At 33.9% G+C, this 21,334-nt stretch overlaps 1 protein-coding gene across 1 annotated transcript in view; it reads right to left on the bottom strand.

Annotated features, from left to right (window-relative positions):
- The window catches only part of HTR2C (5-hydroxytryptamine receptor 2C), a 304,194-nt gene that overhangs the window by 142,514 nt on the left and 140,346 nt on the right, over positions 1-21,334 (bottom strand). Inside the window, exon 4 of the mRNA XM_070502826.1 lies at positions 20,173-20,486. Coding sequence (XP_070358927.1) covers positions 20,173-20,486 — 314 coding nt within the window. The remainder of the gene's footprint in view (positions 1-20,172; positions 20,487-21,334) is intronic.

Raw genomic sequence — 21,334 nt, 5'->3', positions numbered from 1 at the left:
GTTACAGATTCACTGTTTTCAAGTGGGATTTAGGAGAGGCAAATTCGTTCATTTTGTTCGAGAGTTCATTGGGGACTGAAGAGCAGGGATGCCGTACAATGATAACTCATATTTCACTGCTTCTGAAGTTGCCATTTAATTCTGCCATTTCTTGAAGTAGTTGTACTTACACATAGCTACATAAACTCAGAAAAATAAAATGCCAAGGTGCCATAAGGAAAGAGGGTATGATCTGGCCTCCTAAACTAATACGAATTTTTAAAATTTCAAGACTTCATGTTCACTTAACTTCAAACTTAAAGTCTGTTAGCTATTTTGGGATTGAATGGACCAAATTTGTAATCCAGCTTTACTCTGTAAACAATAGCTCTATGAGTGAAAACATATATGTAAAATGAAACATCATGTACTAATAATGGTGAATTTGAGGTTGCACTCAATTTATTAAGAAAATATATTTAAAGCTGGTAATCATTTTAATTTTTTTTCCTAAAAGATACATGATCTGTTACTGTGTTGTTTAATTACTACAGATGCTTTTTTTGACATCTTATTTTTTATCTTTATTTGACATCTACATATCCTCTTTGGTGAAGTGTCTGTTCAGATCACTTGCTAATTTATTATTAGCTGTTTATTTTTCTTATTTTTGAGTTTTACGAGTTCTTTATTCTGGATACAAATCCTTTACAAGACATGCTATTGTTTAATATTCTCTACCAACCTGTGGCTTCCCTTTTAATTCACTCTAAACTGCTGTTCAAAGAGTAAAAGTTTTAAATTTTGATGAAATTTAATTTATCCATTCTTTTATGAGTCACAGCTTTTGTTGTCATAGCTAAGAACTCTTGGCCTAACCTAATCTCATAAAGATTTACTCCTATGTTTTCTTCTAGAAGTTTTATAGTTTTACATTTCACATTTAGTTCTATATCCCATTTTGAGTTAATTCCCGTATAAGGTGTGAAACATGGATTGAGGCTCTCTTTTTGCATGCGGGTGTCCAATATTTCTAACAACATTTATTGAAAAGACTATTTTCTCCTTTGAAATGCTTTCGAAACTTTGTCAAAAATTAATTGATAGTATTTGCCTATTTTTGGATCCTCTATTTGATCCATTGATATATGCATTCATCCTCCCAACAATACCATTCTGTCTTGATTACTGTAACTTGACAGTAAGTCCTAAAATCAAGTACTCTGGGTCCTCTAATTTTGTTCTTTTTCAAAATTGTTTTGGCTATTCTAGCTCCTTTTCCTTTCCACATAAGTTTTAGAATCAGTGTGTTGATTTCTACAAAAAATAATCTGCTGGGATTTCATTTGGAACTGTGTTGAATCTACAGATTATTTGAGAGAGAATTGACATCTTAAAAATACTGATTCTTCTAATCTGTAAACAGTGTATATCTTTCCATTTATTGGGATATTCTTTAATTTATTTCATCAGTGTTTTGAAGTTTTCAGCCTACAATTCTTACATATATTTTGTTAGATTTACACCTAAGATTTTCATGTTTGTTGATGCTATTAGGCATGGTACTCTTTTTAATTTGACTCCCAATTTCCATTACTAGCATATATAAGTACAATTTATTTGTGTACAGGGACCTTGCTTTCTAAGAGCTTGCTAAACTCATTAGTTGTCTTAGTTATCTGTTGATGCATAACAAATTACCCCCAAAATTAGTGGCTTAAAAGACCATATATTATCTCACAGTTTCTGTGGATCAGGAATGTGGTCACATCACATCCTTTCCTTTAGCTTGTCTCACAGGCTGCAATCAAGGTGTCAGCCTGGTTGCAGCCAACCAAGGCTTGCCTGGGGAAAGATACACTTCTATGATCACTCATGCACTTAATATAATTCATAGGTTTTGGATTGAAAGACACAGTTCCTCATTGGATGTTGGTGGAGGCTTCCTTCAGTTCCTAGCCATGTGGGCCTCTCTATAGGAAAACTTACAACGTGGCAGCTTGCTTCATCAAAGCAAGTCAGCAAACAGGCAAGAGAGAGTGTCAGCAAGAGAGAAAGTGTAAGCAAGTCAGAAATTACAGTTGTTTATAATCTAATCTCAGAAGTTGCATCCAATCACTTCTTCTGCACTCTCTTCTTTAGAAGAAAATCACTAGGTCCAGCCCACACAAAAGGGAAGAGGATTATACAAGAGAGTAAACACCAAGAGGCAGGATCATTGGGCGCCATTTTAGAAGGAGCCCACCATATTATTTCTAGGAGCTCTTTTATAGATCCCTTAGCATTTTCTATGTAGACAATCATGGCAACTTTGAATAGAAATAGTTTTGTTTCTTTCTTTCCCATATGTAAGAGATATGCTAATTTTTCTTACCTTGTTGCACTGGTCAGAGCTTGTAGAATAATGTTAAAGAGGAGTGATGAGAGTGAACATCCTGATCTTATTCCTGTTCTTTATGTGAAATCATTCAGTCTTTCAGCATTAAGTAGGATGTTAGCTTAAGAACATTTGTAAATTCCCTTATCAGGTTGAGGAATTTCCCTCCTATTCTTAGTTTTTTGAGAGTTTTATTTTGAATGGATGCTGATTTTTCCAAAATGTCTTTTCTGTATCCACTAATCCATAATTGAGATGATCATATGGTTTTTATTCTCTTTAATCTGTTGATATGGGGAATCACTTTAATTTATTTTTGAATGTTAGACCAGCTGTGTTAGAATGTTTTATCCTTTTTAAATATTGCTGGATTCAATTTCTTAATATTTTCTTGAGGATTTTTGCATGTATGTTAATGAAGCATACTAATCTCTTTTTCTTTTAATGACTAGTTTTATTATCAGAGTAATCCTGGATTCATAACATGATATGGGATGTATTCTTTTTATTTTTATTCTCTGGGATAGATCGTGTAGAATTCTTATTTTTTTCTTCCTGAAATGTTTGATAGAATTTACCAGTAAAGCCATCTGAGTTTGGAGATATTTTTGGCAGTTTTTTAAGCAGGGCTATTCAGGTTAATCATTTTTTTTTATAAGTGAACTTTGCTAGTGTATGTCTCTAAGAGAATTAATCTATTTCATATAAATTGTTGAATTCATAAACATAAAGATTTTCATAATATTCCGTGTTTTAATGTCTGTAAATTCTGTAGTGGTAATTTGAGTTTTCTTTTTTTCTTGATCAGTCTGGCTAGAGATTTATCATTTTCATTATTCTTGTAAAAGAACAAGCTTTGGGTTTCACTGGTTTTTCTCTATTACTTTCCAATTTTTGATCTCACTGATTTTTACCCTGAACTTTATTATTTCCTTCTTTCTGCTTGCATTAGGTTTAATTTGCTCTTCATTTCCTAGTTTCTTAAACTGCAGGTTTAGATTATTGGTTTGAGACCATTCTTGTTTTCTAAAATAAGTAATTAATGCCACAAATATTCCTCTAAGCACTACTTTAGTTGTGTCTTACAATTTTAATAGCTTTATTAACAGCTTTGTTGAGGTATAATTGACAAATAATAAACTGTATATATTTAAATGTACAATTTGATATGTTTTGACATATACACACTTGTGAAATAATAACTACTATCAAGATAATGAAGATACATGTTATGCACCTTATTTTCCTCATGCCATTTAATATCCATTTTCATCTGCCCACCCCACTCCCAATGGTCTCCAGCAACTGATCTTCTTTCTGCCACTGTAGATTGGTTTCCACTTTCTGGAATTTCATATAAATGGACTCATGCAATACAGACTCATTCCGCCTAGCTCTTTTCACTTAGTTTAATTATTTTAGGGTTTGTCCACCATTTGTGTGTTATCAATAGTTCATTCCGTTTTATTGACAGTGTTTAGCAATTTGATTATGATGTGTTCAGTTTTTTTTGAGTTTATCCTGTTTAAGGTTTGATGAACTTCTTGAAGTTCTAAATTTATATCATCAAATTTAGGAAATAATTGGCCATTTTTTTTGTTTTAATTTGTTTTTTTTTTCTGCACCCATCTTTTACGCCTCTCCTTTTGAGACTCCAGTGACACAAATATTCTACAATATAATACAGTCCCACAAATTTTTGAAGCTTTGTTCATTTTTCTTCAATTTTTCTATTCTTTAGTTTGGATGATTTCTATCGATCCATCCTCAACTTCACTGACTCTTTCCTCTGTCATCCCTATTCTGTTATTGAGACCATCCTTTGATTTAAAAAAATTTCAGATATTGTATTTTCCTGTCATAAAATAGTCAATATTTTACATTTTCTTCTTTTTTGTAGTTTCTTCTTCTCCATTGAGAACTTCCATATTTCCATTCATTACTACATGGAGTATTGTCACAGCAGCTGCTTCAAAGGCTTTGTCTGATAGTTCCAACATCTTGGTAATTTGGGGGTTTGCATCTGTTGATGGTCATTTCCTTGAAGAATTTTTCATATTTCCTGGATTTTTTTTTTACGTCAAGTAATTTTAGATTGTATCCTGGACACTTTGAATATTATGTTTTGTAGATTCTAGGTCCTGTTAAAATCCTCTCAAGAATGCTGATTTTCTTTACTTGTTTGTTTTAGTAGGCCATCAATCCGATTAGTTTCAGACTTAACATTCAGTCTTGCCTCTATGGGCCATAGGTTTAATATCTTTTTTGTTTTCATAAGCTTTGTTTATGATGCTTTGGGTCTGTTCCACGCACGTGCCCCTCAGGGCATGGTCTGAGACTGGGATGATTGTTTAAATCAGTTCTATCTCTAAAGCTTTTCTATGCTTCTTGGGGCCTTTCCTGTTTAGGTAGAGGTCAGAGTTGAGACTGGCACTTGTGCAGGTTCATACATAGAATCAGGAAAATCTTTAACCTGCTTTCTCATCCGTGGGATTCCCTTCCGTACTCTCTGGTCTACAGAGGCCCATTTTTCAGGTCCATTGGTCAACCAAAGCACAGTTGTCTGACTAGAGCAATCCCTCTGGACAAAACCAGAAGACAAAAAAGGTAGGAAAAAAAGATATTTCAACTACATTCGGTAGACCACAGAGACTCCTTTTGCCAGTTACTCTGGCTGGGAAGACTGGGTTTCTATAAGAGTTTTAGCCCCTCCTGTACTACCACCATACAGCTCTGTGACTGGGTACTTGCCCTTGGGGCAAGAGGAAGAAAATAATGGTTACTTTTCTAAGCTTTGATTTACCTCCCAATCTGCCTGCTTTTGTTTAATTTTCTGAGTCCTCAGGTAGTTGCTTTTGAATTTTTCCAGAATTATTACATGAATACAGTAAAAGAGAGAGTCTTTAGTGGGCTCACTCCATTTTTGTTGGCATCAGAACTATCATTTGGGGCCAGCCCTGGGGCCGGCCCTGTGACCGAGTGGTTAAGTTCATGCGCTCCGCTTCAGCAGCCCAGGGTTTCGCTGGTTCGGATCCTGGGCACAGACATGGCACCACTTGTCAGGTCATGTTGAGGCGGCGTCCCACATGCCACAACTAGAAGGACTCACAACTAAAATATACAACTATGTACTGGGGGCACTTGGGGAAAAAAAGCAGAAAAAAAAAAAGAGAGGAGATTGGCAACAGTTGTTAGTTCAGGTGCCAATCTTTAAAAAAAAAAGAACTATCGTTACTAATTTTAATGCTCAAATGTTTTCAGCTTTGGTAAGGGGGCCCCTTTAAGCTAGCTTCTGTGTCTTTTTTATATATTCCCATCACTCTTTGAGTACTTTCTTACTTTCTAGATCAAAAGATGTTCCAAGTCCCAGGCATAGAGTCAACCATTTCTCTGTGGAGTCCTTGTCGCTATTTGTGCTTACTGCTACTCATGTGACATTGATTTTAAGCCCTCATAATAGACAGAGATAGAAAATAATTCTAAGTATATGCATACATATACATATACATATACATATGAATATTGGTTTCTATATTGATCTATTATTATCTATATTATCATTTCCATGCATTCATACTGATATCATGAATATTAATCAAGCATCACAGGATTCATTATTTGCTTCTCCCTTTCCAAGTTTTCATCTCCCTTATGCAACAGTGAGAAACTTGGTTTCTATTATCTTTCGTATACTTATATACTTATAGCATCCCAGAACACACAGGAAGTAGTTTCAGAATTATCATTGTATATCTATGATAAAATCAAACCTAATACCTAAAATTCATTTATTTACATTTTTATTTATCTTTAGATCATGTATACAGTACAAAGATTGTGCTTTAAAGTTATATGGGTTAGGATTTTTTGTACTCTCTACTCAGTGTGGTTATGTTATTAATTTCAAGTAGAGTTAAGCTCATTTGACTCTGTCCATAATCCATTTCAGAGTTTTCTTCCAATATTTGTTTATTCTATTTTTTTATATATCTAAAACAACACAGTTTCTGAAGTCGAAATTCAATAAAATGTGTATCCAGAGAAGTGTAATTCTCCTGCCCGACACCGTTCTTTCCAGTTCCCATCTTCCCCCTGAAGGTAATCGATCTCATTAGGTTCTCATTGATTTTTTTCTGTTTCTTTTTTAGAAAAGTAGATATGTGTATATTTTTGTATTTCTCCTTTTTCTTACATAATGATAGCATACTCCATGTCATCTGTTGCATTTTGCTTTTTTCATTTAATAATATATATTGGAAATTACTCCATGTCAGTTAATACAGAACTTCCTCATTCTTTTTAATAGTTTCTTGGTACCCCATTATGTGGATATTCTATAATACATTCAATTAATCTCTTATGTATGGGCACTTAGGTTGTTTCAGATATTTTCCAAGTACAAGCAATGCTCATGTGAATAACCTTATACATACATATCTTTGTATTATCAGAGGTTTATTATCCAGGACAAATTTTTAGAGGCTGGTTTGCTGGATTAAAATGTAAATGCATATGTAGTTTTGTTTAGTATTGCCAAATTCCCCTCTATATGGTTGTACCAATTGGCATCCCCACCACTAATGTACGAGAATGCCTATGTCTCCAAAGCCTTGTGACAATGCCAAGTCAAGTTTTTAAAATTTTGCCAGTCTGATAGGTAGAAGATGGTATCACAGTGTCATTTATTTTATATTTCTTTTATAATGATTGAAATTAAACATTGCCATCTATTTAAGGACTGTATATATATAATTCAAATATTCACAAATGTTTTGAAATATATATGGTATATAAAAAATTCACAAATTACCTACATACATATTTAGCTCATTCTTTTTTTCTATTGAGTGTTGGATCTTATTACCTCAGTTTTAAAGAATGCTTTATATATTAGCCCTTTATCAGTGATATACGTAACGTTGCAAATATTTTCTATGAATTTGTTTTTGAACTTTGCTATTTGTACTTTTGTCGTTTATTATTGTAATTATGATTATTATTATTATTGTGCCAAAGATATCAATCTTTTATTTTAGTACATCTGAATTTTGAGTCATAGTTAAAAATCCTTTGCATACAACTAGGTTATAGATAAATTCTCCTTTCTTTACCTCCAGTACTTGTATGGTTTCATTTTTTAAAAATTAGATTTATGATCCACTTAGAGTTTATTTTTGTTTTTGATATGTGGTAAAATCTAGTTTTATCTTTTTCCAAAAGGCTATACAGTTGGACAACACCATTTCCCAGTGATTTGGAATGACACTTTTACCATATATTGCATATTCATGTGTACTTGAATCTGTTTCCTATTTTCTAGTCTATTCTGCTTGTTTTTCTACGTATGGTCCAATGATACACTCTTTTAATTATAAAGGCTTTATAGTATGTTTCAATATCTCATAGGGCTAGTTCCCTTTCGTAGCTTATCTTTCTCAGTTTTTTTCAAGCTATTCTTGCATGTTTAATTTTCCAAAAGAACTTTAACATTACCTTATTTATCACCATAAAAAAGCTTGTTGTGAGATAACATCCAAAAAGGGTTAAACATAACACCTAAAACTGTAAAACTCCTAGAAGAAAGCACAGGGGAAAATTTTCATGATATTGGTCTTGGCAATGAGTTCATGGCTATGACACCAAAAGCACAGGCAAGCCAAAATAAACAGGTGGGACTACATCAAACTAAAAAGCTTCTACACAGCAAAGGAAACCATCAACAGAGTGAAAAGACAATCTACAGAATGGGAGAAGATATTTTCAAACCATATATCTGATAAGGGTTAATCTCCAAAATATACATGGAACTTCTCCTACAACTCAAGTTAAAAAAAGAAACAAAACAGTAACTCAATTAAAAAATGGGTGAAGGGTAGACAGATCTCCCTATGGCCTGGAGAGCTTTAGGGAGGGTTGTGGAGACAGATATCAATAGGACTTTGAAGTCTTGGTAAAGTGGCTTGCTTTCATTAGGTGCCTACTGTGCACCCGGCACCATGCTAAACACTATATATATTAATTCTGAGCAATGTGGGAAATTAGTCACATTCTACACGGAGAAAATATTTGCAAATCACATATCTGATAAGGGACTTGTATCAGAATATGTAAAATATCTCTTACAACTCAACAATAAAAAGACAAATAATCCAATTTATAAATGAACAAAAGATTTGAGTAGACATTTCTCCAAAGAAGATATACAAATGGCCAATAAGCATATGAAAAGATGCTCAACATCATTAGTCATTAGGCAAATTCAAAACCACCATGAGATACCACTTCACACCCACTAGGATGGCTAAAATTAAAAAGACAGGTAATAACAAGTATGTGCGAGAATGTGGGTAAAATGGAACTCTTATGTTGTTAGTAGGATTGTAAAATGGTGCAGCCACTTTGCAGAACTGTTTGGTGATTCCTCAAAATGTTGAACATATAGTTATCCTATGACCCGGCAATCCCACTCTTATATAGATACTCGAGAGAAATAAAAATCATATGTCCACACAAAAACTTGTACAAGAATATTCATAACAGCATTATTCATAATAGCCAAACTGTGGAAACAACCCAAATGTCCATTATAGATGAATGGGCAAATAAAATGTAGCCGATCCATGCAATGGAATATTATTCAGCAATAAAAAAGGAATGAAGTATAATATATACTACAACATGGGTGAACCTTGAAAACATTATGCTAAGTGAACGGAGCCAGACACAAAAGGCCATGTATTGCATGGTTCCACTTATAAGAAATGTCCAGAATAGACAAATCCACAGAGACAGAAAGTAGATTAGAGGTTGCCAGAGGCTAGGCAAGGGGGAATAAGTGACTGCTAATGGGTACGGGATTTCTTTTCATAGTGATAAAAATGTTCTGAAATAAGATAGTGGTGATGGTTTCACAAACTTGTGAATATACTAAAAACCATGAAATTGTACACTATAAAACTGGTAAATTTTATGGTATGTGAGTCATATTTTAATAAAGCTGTTATTTGAAAAACATTAAAAAAGAGGGCAAAGCATTTGAGTAGGCATTTCTCCAAAGATGATATACAAATGGCCAATAAGCATATGAAAAGATGCTCAACATAAGTGATCTCTCATGACCAATCATCAGAGAAATGCAGATCAAAACCACAATGAGGCATCACCTCACACCTGTCATGGATGGCTTTTATTACAAAGGCAAGAAATAACAAGTGTTGGTGAGGATGTGGAGAAAAGAGGACCTTTGCACCCTGTTGGTAGAAACACAATATGGTGCAGCTGCTATGGAAAATAGTATGGAAGTTCCTCAAAAATTAAAAATAGGACTATCATATGATCACACAATCTCACTTCTGGGTATTTATACAAAAAAATTGAAATCAGGATCTTGAAAAGATATTATCACTCCTATGTTTATTGCAGAACTATTTGCAATAGTGAAGATGTGGAAACAACCTAAATGTCCATTTGACAGATGAATGGGAAAAGAAAAGGTGGGATATAAATAAATATACATATAAGTGTCACATTATTTATATAGATATATATAAATATACATATATGAAAATATACGTATATAAGTATATAAAATGGAGTACTATTTAGCCTTAGAAAAGAATGAAATTCTGCAATATGTGACAACATGGATAAACCTTGGGCATATACGCTAAGTGCAATAGACCAGTCACAGAAAGACAAATACTGCATGATCCCACTTATACGAAGTATCTAAAATAACCAAATTCGTAGAATCAAAGAGTGGAATGGTGGTTGCCAGGAGATGAGTTATTTATCAATGAGTGTAAAGTTTCAGTTAAGCAAAATGAATAAGCTCTAGATATTTGCTATGCAACATGGCACCTAAAGTAAATAATAATAATGCATTATACACTTAAAAACTTAAGAGTGTAGATCTCATGTTAAGTTCTTATGACAATAAAATGAAATTTAAAAAATTTTTAAAGAGTTCATTCTCATTTTTATTGAGATTGAGTTAATTAATAAATTAGCTTAGGAAGAACAGATACCTTCATGTTGTTGAGCTGTCTTATCAAAGAAAATGAGGTATCTTTTCATTTGTTCCAGTCCATTTTGATGTCATTTAGGGATGTTTTAAAGTTTTCCTCGTAAGGGCTGTGCAAATTTATTCTTCAGTATATTATCTTTTTCTTGCTATTTTAGATGGGGGTTTTTGCAATTGGTTATTTGTTTATATTAATGCTACTGATTTTTGCATGTGAATGTTTATTTTGCTATCTTACTAAATATCTTATTTTTTTAGTAGTTTTATCCTTATTTGTCTAGAGTTTTTGAGATATGCTGGAAAAAGAGATAATTTTACTTTTTCTTTTTCAGTCTTTACAACTCTAAGTTCTCCTATCTAACTGCATTGCCCATCTTCATTAAAATGTTGAATATAAGTGGAAGTGCGAGGCTTACTCATCTTTTTCCTAATCTCAGAACAAGTGCCTTAAGTGTTTTTCCATTAAGTACAATGCAGGTTGTACAACTATGTTATTCATATTTTCTTATATTAAGGAAGTACTATCCATTTCTATTTTCTTGAACAATTATTATGGACAGAGCTGTGAGCTTGACAAAAGCTTTTTCACTCAATATCTTTAGAGATAAATCACATACTTTTAAAATAATATGTTGATGTTATAAACATAATACTGTGTTAATAGTACTATTGTATCAAATTGATATTAACTATTTTTAGCTTTAATTAGTAATAATGTTCATGTATATTAATATATTTTATTAAGAGATTCTTTAATATTGAGCCAATATAGTGTTACTGAAATTAATCCCAGTTGGTCATGGTGTAATATGTTTTAAGGTGGCATTGGATTCTATTTGTTGATATTTCACATAGTACAGTCACATGTCGCTTAATGATGGAGATACGTTCTCAGAAATGCATCATTAGGTGATTTCATCATTGTGTGAACATCATAGAGTCTACTTACTCAAACTTCGATGATATACCTTCCTACACACCGAGGCTATGTGGTACGAATCTTATGGGACCGCCGTCATATATGAGGTCCATCATTGACTGAAACGTTATGTTATGCTTGACTGTATTGTTGTATTGATAGTCATAAGTCATGTTCGTCTATAATTTTCTTTCTTTGTACTCTCTTTATCTGGTTTATGTGTTAAAGCTATGCTTGCTTCATATAAGAATTAGGAAGTTTTCCTTTATTTTCAATGCTCTGAACTATTTATGGAGCATTATGACTATCTGGTCTTTGAAGATTTTATAGAATTCCCCCAGTGAAACTATCTGGATCTTTTTATGTGTGCAATAGCTGGTGTTTTTTTGTATAATAGCTCCTTGATAACTTTATTTCTTCTACCGAAATTGGTATGTTTCTCTCTACATCTTGTGGGGTCAATTTTGTTAACCTGGTTTTCTCTAGAAAATTCCCTATTTTCTATGTTCTCAATTGATTTACATGTAAATCCAAAAAGTAATCTCATGATTTAAAACATTTATTTTGCTTCAGCGGTTGTTTTTCTTGTCACATCCTATTTTGCATTTTTATGCTTTCTTCTTTTTTCCTTAAGTTAGCTAGTGATTTTTCATTTCGTTTAAAAGTTGGTTTTGGGGGCCAGCCCCATGGCTCAGTGCTTAAGTTCACATGCTCCGCTTTGGCAGCCTAGGGTTTCAGTGGTTCGGATCCTGGGTGCAGACATGGCACCGCTCATCAAGCCATGCTGAGGAGGCATCCCACATAGCACAACCAGAAGGACCTACAACTGGAATATACAACTATGTACTGGGGGGCCTTGAGGAGAAGAAGGAAAAAAAAAAGGGAAACTTGGCAACGGATGTTAGCTCAGGTGCCAATCTTCAAAAAAAATTGTTTTTTTTAAAAACCAGGATTTTGATTTATTAATTACGTGTATTGTTTTTCTATTCTCTATCTAATCAACTTCTGCTTTTATCCCTAGTTTTTTTCTTCTTTGTGATTTCTTTTGATTTACCTTGTAGTTCTTTCTAACATTGCTTGCTGGGAATTGAATTAATTTTGATACTTTTATTTTTACAGATAAATGTGATTAGAGCTAAGAATTTTCCTCTGATCATTGCTTTAAGTATATGCTATAGATTTTGATATGCAGTGTTTATGCTACTATAATTCTAAAAAAATCTGTAATTTCAATTTGCATTTCTCTTTTTAACCAAGAGTTGTTTAAAATTTGTTATAACTTCAAGATGAGATGGTTTTTGAACTTTTGTTGTTAATAATTTCTAGTATTATTGCATCTCACCAGAAAGTACTTTTTGTAATATTTCTACTTTTCTAATATTTTCTTTGTCGCCTAATATATGATTAATTTTTGTGAGTGTCCCATGTACACTTGTGAAAAAGGTACACTCACTATGATAAGGGTATAAATTTCAACATATATCCATTAAGATCTATATCCTTCTTTGTTTTTTGCCTAATCTTTCTTGTACTGAGTGTGATATGTTAAAAATCTCTCATTGGTAGAATGTATCCATGAATGTATCCTTCCATGTTCTTTAGTTTTTGCTTTGTAAACAGCATTGCTATGGCATTGGGGGCATGAATATTCTTTACTGTTATACCTTTGTTGTTAATTGTGGCTGTTGTTATAAATAAGCATCCTTTTCTTGTTATGGGAAAAAAAACATCTCTCTTTTTCACTCTTCTTTTTTCACTTGAAATTTACTCCATCAGATATAAAGATTACTATTTCTGTTTTCTTATTGTTTCCATTTGCTTGATACACCTTTGCCCATCCCTTTATTTTTGGCAATTATGAATCACTGGGTTTGAAGTGTTCTTCTTATATATAGAACATAGCTGGTAAATTGAAAATATTTTATTTTTAATAGTGAATTAGGTCCATTCAAGTTTATTGCTATTACTGATATGTTTGTTTTCAACTTTGTCACATATCATGGTATATTGTTGAAAGCATTATGTTTTATTTTTTTGTAATTCTTCCTCCAGTTGATTCTTCTCTTCCTCTTCTATTAATTAAATTTATTTTGGTTTTAGGAAGGCTTGTTTTTGTCCTAGTGGTTAACTTTATATCATATTTCTATCATCTTTTATTTACGTCTGTTTAATGGCCTTAGACCCCTTTTTTCTTATTAAATCTATTACTTTCTGGTTTACCAGAATATTTTTTGGTATCATTTAATTCTCACCCTTTGTTTGTGTAAAAATCAATGAAATTATTCTACTTTCTTCTTCTTTCTCTTTCTCTTCTTTTCTCAGTTTTAGTTGCATTATTTCTAATATGTTAAAGTATATAACAAATAATATATATCATATAAGATATAACAGTATTCTTTTGCCCTTATATCACTTTTATTTTTATCTGAGCTCTAAAATTAAATATATTAAATGCTCACCATCAGTTTTTTTGGTGAAATTTTCCTAATCATCCCTTGGTTGGATGAATCCCATCCACTATTCAATTTCTTAAGAATGGCTTGTGGGTTTAGAACTCTCTGAGTTTAAAAAAAATTAAACTTTTAATAGCCTTGATGGCCAACTTGTCTGGATGTAAAATCCTTGTTTCAAACTTTATTTGAGTATATTTTTCTGTTTTTAATTTAAAGTATAATTTACATATAGTAAAATTCAGCCTTCTAAAACTGCAGACTAGAATTTATAGCTTTTCAAATTTTGAAAAATATATATTTTATATAACCACCACTACAATCAAGATATAGAATAGTTCCACAATACCAAAGTAAATGCTTCTTTGAAGTCATCCTCCTACATTCAGCCCTTGGAAACTAATGATATGTCTTCTGTCTTTATAGATTTGCCTTTGAAGAATGCCCTACAAATGGCTGACTTTTAAAAAAATATTGCTTCACAGTGGCTTAGCTTTGTTATTTTTGTTAACTGTTAAATTTTGTTAATTTTTAATTTGTTAAATAAGCCAGTCTAATTCTCTTGCTCTTATAAATTATTTCTTACTTTTGCCTAGAATCCCTGAGGATTTTTTCTTTATACTTAAAATCTAATGTCTCAGGTATATCTTAAAGTTAATTGTTCCAGGTCAAATTTCTGGTATTAAGTTGGCCCTATCAATATGTAGATTCAGAAACTTTTATTTCTGGAGAATTTTCCTGGATTATAGTATTAAATATTAATTCTGTTCAATAATTTCTTTCCTTTCAAAGATTCTCATTATACAGTCATGTGTTGCTTAACAATGGGGATATGTTCTGAGAAATGCATAGTTAGGTGATTTTGTCATTGTATAAACATCAGATGGGACTTACAGAACCTAGATGGTATAGCCTACTATGCACCTAAGCTGTATGACACAGCCTATTGCTCCTAGGCTGCAAGCCTATACTGCATGTTACTATACTGAATACTGTAGGCAACTGTAACACAATGGTAAGTATTTCTGTATCTAAACATAGAAAAGGTACAGTAAAAATATGGTATAAAAGACAAAAATGGCACACCTGTATAGGGCATTTACCGTGAATGGAGCTTGCAGGACTGGAAGTTGCTCTGGCTGAGTGAGTGGTGAGTGAATGTGAAGGCCTAGGACATTACTGTACACTGCTGTAGGTTTTATAAACACTGTCCACTTAGGCTGTGCTAATTTATTTAATAATTAATAAATAATAATTTATTAAACAATATTTTTATTTCTTCAATAATAAATTAACTTTCGCTTACTATAACTTTTTTACTTTATTACTTTGAAAAATTTTTAACTTTTTGACTCTTTTGCAATAACATTTAGCTTAAAACATAAACATATTGTACAGCTGTACAAAAATATTCTCTTTATATCCTTATTCTATAAGTTCTTTTCTATTTCTCAAATTTTAAATTTTTTTTTACTTTTTAAACTTTTTTTAAAAACGAAGACAAAAACACACACATTAGCCTAGGCCTACACAGGGTCAGCATCACCAGTATCACTGTCTTCCACCTCCACATCTTGTCCCACTGGAAGGTCTGCGGGGGCAATAACATGCATGGAGCTGACATCTCCTGTGATAACAATGCCTTCTTCTGGAATACCTCCTGAAGGACCTGCCTGAGGCTCTTCTTGAGGAGGTGTCACTCTTTTCAGAAGTAAGTCTATGGTGATTTGCTTGGTTTGTTTGTCTTTCTCATCATAGATTTGCTTGTAAGCAGATAAGGCACAACGAACACTTCTCTCTATTAATGAAAACCTTTCAGTGTTGGGGACCATGTTTGCAAGCCTTTTAAGGAGCTTTTTGAGGTCTGAAAAAGCTTCTGCTAAACCCTTCACTGTGAATTTTCCTGCAGATTCTTTTTCTTCTCCTGAGGTTTCCCTTTTGCTAGCCTCTTCTTCAGCTATGTGTTCCTATTCTGGTTCCAACAACGCAATGGTCATTTCCTCAGGAACCACCTCTAGGAGTTCCTCAATGTCTTCCTCACCCACACCCAGGGGAAAGTTGTCTGCGATCTCAACCACAGCCTTGTTGATTTTTGCAACTTTCTCATCCTTGGAAAATCCTCTGAAGTCATGGACAAACCTCTTGGGTGTCTTCTTCCAGATGCCTCTCATATGCTCCCTGGTGACATCACCCCAAGCCCAAGCATGGTTTTTGTTGTTGTCATAGATGTAATCTGTCCAGAATTCCATTGATGTCTTCTCAGTGTCATCCTCAGTTGCAGCAACAGCCTGGGCAAAGGTCCTCCTCAGGTAGTAGGCCTTAAATGATTATATAACTCCTTGATACATTGCATCACAGAGGGGGTGTTTGGAGGGAGTAATACCACTTTGATATTGGGTTGAAGATCACCAATAAAAGGAGGATATCTGGGAGCTTTACCAACAATAAGCAAAATCTTGAAAGGTATGTTACTCTCCACATAGTACTTCTCCATTTTGCTGGCATAGCAATTCAGGAGAGCATCCAGGAAGAGGATTGGGGTCATACAGGACTTCTTATTGCTCCTGTAGTATACTAACAGTGTGTGCTTATCAATACGCTTGAAGGTCCTGAGGTTCTCGCTGTGCCAGATCACAAAGGGCTTCAATTTGTAGCCTGCAACATTGCCCCCAAGCAAGACTGTTACCCTGTTCTTAAAAACCTTGAAATTTGGCGTTGATTTGGCTTCCTTATGGATGAAAGTCCTTTCAGGCAGCCATTTACAGAATAGAGAAGTTTCATTCATATTGAAGTTTTGCTCTGGCACGCAATTTTCCTCCAATCAGTTTATCTAGAGTTTCCAAAAATTCTTCAGCTGCCTTCACATCAGCACTCACAGACTCACCACTCATTTTCACAATATGTAATGAATAATGATTCCTGAATCATTTAAACCACTCGCGCTAGCAGTAAATTTCAGCATCGTAGTCATCTTCAACCTTTTCTTTCAACATCATAAACAAACATTTTGCTTTAACTGTGATCATCATTTTGCTGAGAGGGACATGCTTCTGTGCCTGGTCTTCAATCCAGGTCATTAAAAGTTTCTCCATGTCTGATATAGACCCTTCTCAAATTTTTGTTAGTCTCATTGTCTTCAATGAAGCAGATCCTTTAATGGCTTCTGCTACTTTGTTCCTGTTCTTCAAGATCACAGCTATGGTGGAATGAGACATGTCTGACTGGCAAGCAATAACTATCATTGATTTTCCACCTTCATGGTCCTTAATCACTTTTAATTTCATTTCCTGATTAATCACTCGACATGGCCTTTTACTAGCAGTTTTGTATGCTTAGGGGCCATGATCAACAAAACAACGAGATTGAATCAAGCACAAGGGAAAATGATGTAATCAAGAGATGCAGTAGACACTAGACGTATGAGGCTGCTGCATATTGTTTTACAGTAAACTTTTTTTATAAGTAGGAAGAGTACACTCTAAAATAATGATAAAAATTGTAGCATAGTAAATACATAAACCAGTAACATAGTCATTTACTTCCATTATCAAGTATTATGTACTGTACATAATTGTATGTGCTATACTTGTATACAACAGGCAGCACAATGGGTTTGTTTACACCAGGATCACCACAAACATGTAAGTAATGCATTGTGCTTCAACTTTATGATGGCTATGACATCACCAGGTGACAGAAATTTTTGACCTTGATTATAATCTTATGAGACCACTGTTGTATGTGCGGTCTGTCCTTGACCGAAATGTTATGCGTTGCATGACTGTACCCACATTAGATCATTTTTGCTGGTGTTCCATCTCAAACATTTTCTTTCTGACCCCTTTTACTTCTTTCTTTATCTTGCCTTCTTTCTCTTTGTTTCCCTGTTTTTCTGCAATGCTCCTTATTAAGTTTTCATTTAAATCTGTTCTTTAGACACTTTTAATTTAATGTTCATTTCTGACATGGTTTTGCCTTTTTCTTCTATTTTATTGTCCTGGGTTCAGTCAACTTTTGCTTTATTTTGACCAATTTTTTTGTCCATTTCTTTTCTTAGTTTTTATATTTCTACTTCATGGTATTTTTTTTCATACCTTCAAATACTTGTTTGGGGAAATTTAATTTTGTTTGAAGTGTTGTGTTATAGTTTTCTTTTTCTTGATCATTCTTTATTAGTGGGAATTTTCATTAAATGCCTTTTTTTTTTTTTTTGGTGAGGAAGACTTACCTCACCAAACTAACATCTGTTGCCAGTCTTCCTTTTTTTTTTTTTCACTTGAAGAAGATTAGCACTGAGCTAACATTCATGCCAATCTTCCTCTACTTTGTACATGGGATGCTTCCACAGTATGGCTGACAAGAGGAGTAGGTCCATGCCCAGGATCTGAACCCATGGACCTGGGCTGCCAAAGCAGAGTGTGTGGAACTTTGACCACTTGGCCATGGGGCCGGCCCCATCAAATGCCTTTTTTGATTCTCATGTTCTTCTTTCTTCTTACAGTAACTTGGTATAGATAAGATTGGTTGCATTTTTGAATTTATACGAACATGGCTGGAAGTTTGTGGATGGTTTCCCAGATTTCAATCTCAAGACTATCTTCTTCTCTTCATGGAAAAAAATATAGTTTCTTTACTGGAGGGCTTTTGGGCTATGGTGAGGGGCAGTAGGGGGGAGGGTTGATGGGTCTTTACATGTTAACATTTTTTTTTATAAAATGGTAAATTTTCCCCTTTTGCTTCTTTTTCCCTTTGTTGTGCATTTTTTCCAAAAGTCACCTCTACCTTCCTTTTCCTACCCTTTTCTACCTCCAAAGAGTTCCTTTTCCAAGACTGCTTTCTTGTGTCCTATGCACCCTTCTAAGTCACTTCCCCAAAGCCTGAGCTTCCAGGGAAAGTTTTCAGAATTTTTAGACTTGGGGTAGACTCTCTTTTCTGTGATGATTTTAGATCAATCTTAGGCTTCCTGCCAGCTTTCCTCTTCTCCCGTTCACGCAGTTTTTCCTGGACTGTCCTTCTTCTACACAAGAGCATGTGATGGGGGCCTGATAGGTAGCCCACTCCGATATCCTGTTTATTTTTCTATTTACAGATAATTTGGAGTTTAGATATTCTCCAAATTTGGTGGTGGTATAGCGCAGTTTTATTTGTTCTTGTTGTTCTGTATTGTTGAGGGAGGATGGACGTGTTAGGAAATTTGGTTTTAGGCTGATGCAATTATTTGACCATCCATATATTTTTTAAGAGAGAAACTGGCAAAATGAAACATACCAGAAGACAAAGTACACCTTCTAAAGTACATTCATTCCAGTAAGCTTTTCTTGCATAATGATGGAGCTGGACAGCGGGAAAGTGCTCACTGAGCAGGTAAAATACTTATGCTTTGAGGTTAATGCATCATTGAATCTCAGTAAACATAAGAAAAGCATTTTTCTGAATTTTATAAAATGCCTATTAAGATAATCTATTACCACTGTGTGTTTAGACCAAGATAAATGATTTTCAAATTCCATGAGAGATTATTTTCTAGATGCGGTGATCTTCTGTTAGGATTTGAGAACTAGATACATTTTCAGTATTATTCCTTCTGGCCTAATTCCATTTTACACCCCAGGTAATGGAGTGTCTATTCCACTCCTTTGTGAGATGAGCATATCAGCAATTTAATTCAAACTGGGTTCTCCAACTCCCTAGTAAAGATACTTTGTATAAGTGATTTTGATTGTTAATTATAAATATTAGCTAGAAACAAAACTTAGGTTAAAATGAATAGGACAAAGACATGGCAGAAAAATAAAAAGAAAAACAAAAAACCTCTCGAAAATCAACATATGAAAACTTTCAATGCTTGAATTTTTATTGTGATAACGTGACCTTTCACTTGTATAGTTAGTCATTAATTTGTTATCGCCCGTCTCCTCCTAGAACCAAGAATTGTAGACTCCACGAAGAGGAACAGCTGTTCTTGAGTGCTTATTATGCACCAGGCACTTAGTTTGCCAATATTTAAAAAAATAACTGAAAGTATATTTACTAAAGATGATAAGCCACTTTTTCCTTCTTTGTATAAGAGATGGTACTAGGTATGTGTACTGCCCAGAATATAGGAGCGGGAGCATATTTCTGTCACTGTCCCATTCTGTACATTGTAAGACAACTGTCATTGTTTACAAATGACACTGAGCCATAATGTATCTATGTAAGATCTTAATATATTATAAAGTGTCTGTTTTGCTTTTTAAGCCTCTGCTACAGATGTATTTAGTAAATATGATACATGCATACAATTTCTTCTGTCACACAATTTGCTTTTTTCATTTCCAAAATGATACAAGTAAAATAATTAACTTTGTGAGTGTTTACTCTGATACCTGACACAAATTTATGACATAATCTGAGATTGAAAAATTAATAAAATTGTACTTACCATAAAGGATTGCAAGCAGAGACAGTGGCATGACAAGTAGTCCCACCAGCATATCAGCAATGGCTAGGGACATTAAGAAGTAATTGGTGGCATTGTGCAGTTTCTTTTCCAAGCTTACTGCCATGATAACGAGAATGTTGCCACCTATTGTCAGGATGATTATTATGACGATTGAAAGTGCTGGCCAGTTTTGTACCCCGTCTGGGAATTTGAAGCGTCCACCATCGGAGGTATTGAAAATGTCAGTTACTATAGCTGCAACTGGGCTCACAGAAATATCGCATTGCCAAACCAATAGGCCAATTAGGTGCACACTGAAAATTAAGAAAAAAATAATCAGGTACATATCATATTGATTATACCTAACAAATTACTCATACAAAACAATTGCTTTTCTCTTAACAATCATTGTCATCATCGCCATCACTTCTATTCTCTTAATTAAACCTCTGTACTTCTTTCTATCCGAGGAATACTAACTTTGACTGAGTGCTTACGATGAGTCAGGCACTTAGCTTACTGAAATATATATATGTATAATCTCATTTGATCTCATATAACAACCTCATGAGGTTAGTACTGGTTTATATCTATTACGTAAATGAAGAGACTGAGGTTCAGAGAGGTTAAGTAACTTTCTCAAGGCAATACAGACAGTTAGTGGCTGGGGTAGGGTCCACACTCAGGTGCCACTGATTTCAAAGCCTGTGTTTCAAACTTTTACTCTATACAATAATCTGAAACCACAGTATTGTTTGAATTGCTGTAATGGTCTATTCTTTATATTTTTAAAACATTAATTTCTTCTAGATATCCTCTGAGACAACCTACAACAGAATGAGAAGAGATTTTCTTTTAAATGTGCAGTACCTTGACAAGAAAATTGAAGTTGCCTTCTTTTAATCCAAAGCTAAGAAGGAATAAATTGCCATCGGACAAACTTCAAGCAAGATTTTGGATGAGGCACAGTGGGTTTTGGCAACAGTACATATTCATTCTTTTTAGAACTCGTCTTACCTTCTCAGAGCTGCAGAATGACTTTATGCTGGTACATAGTTTTTATCTGTGCTATAAATTTCCCTTCTACCTGACACTCTCCCCATTTCTGTCCTATGTTTTCTGGGCCTTGTTCTAGGCTAGAAAGTGATTTGTGGTGATTAAT

Source organism: Equus asinus, chromosome X, assembly GCF_041296235.1.
Source record: "Equus asinus isolate D_3611 breed Donkey chromosome X, EquAss-T2T_v2, whole genome shotgun sequence".
NCBI classification, from domain to species: Eukaryota; Metazoa; Chordata; class Mammalia; order Perissodactyla; family Equidae; genus Equus; species Equus asinus.
Note: the sequence above shows the minus strand (reverse complement) of the source record. Positions and strands in the feature narration are given on the sequence as shown.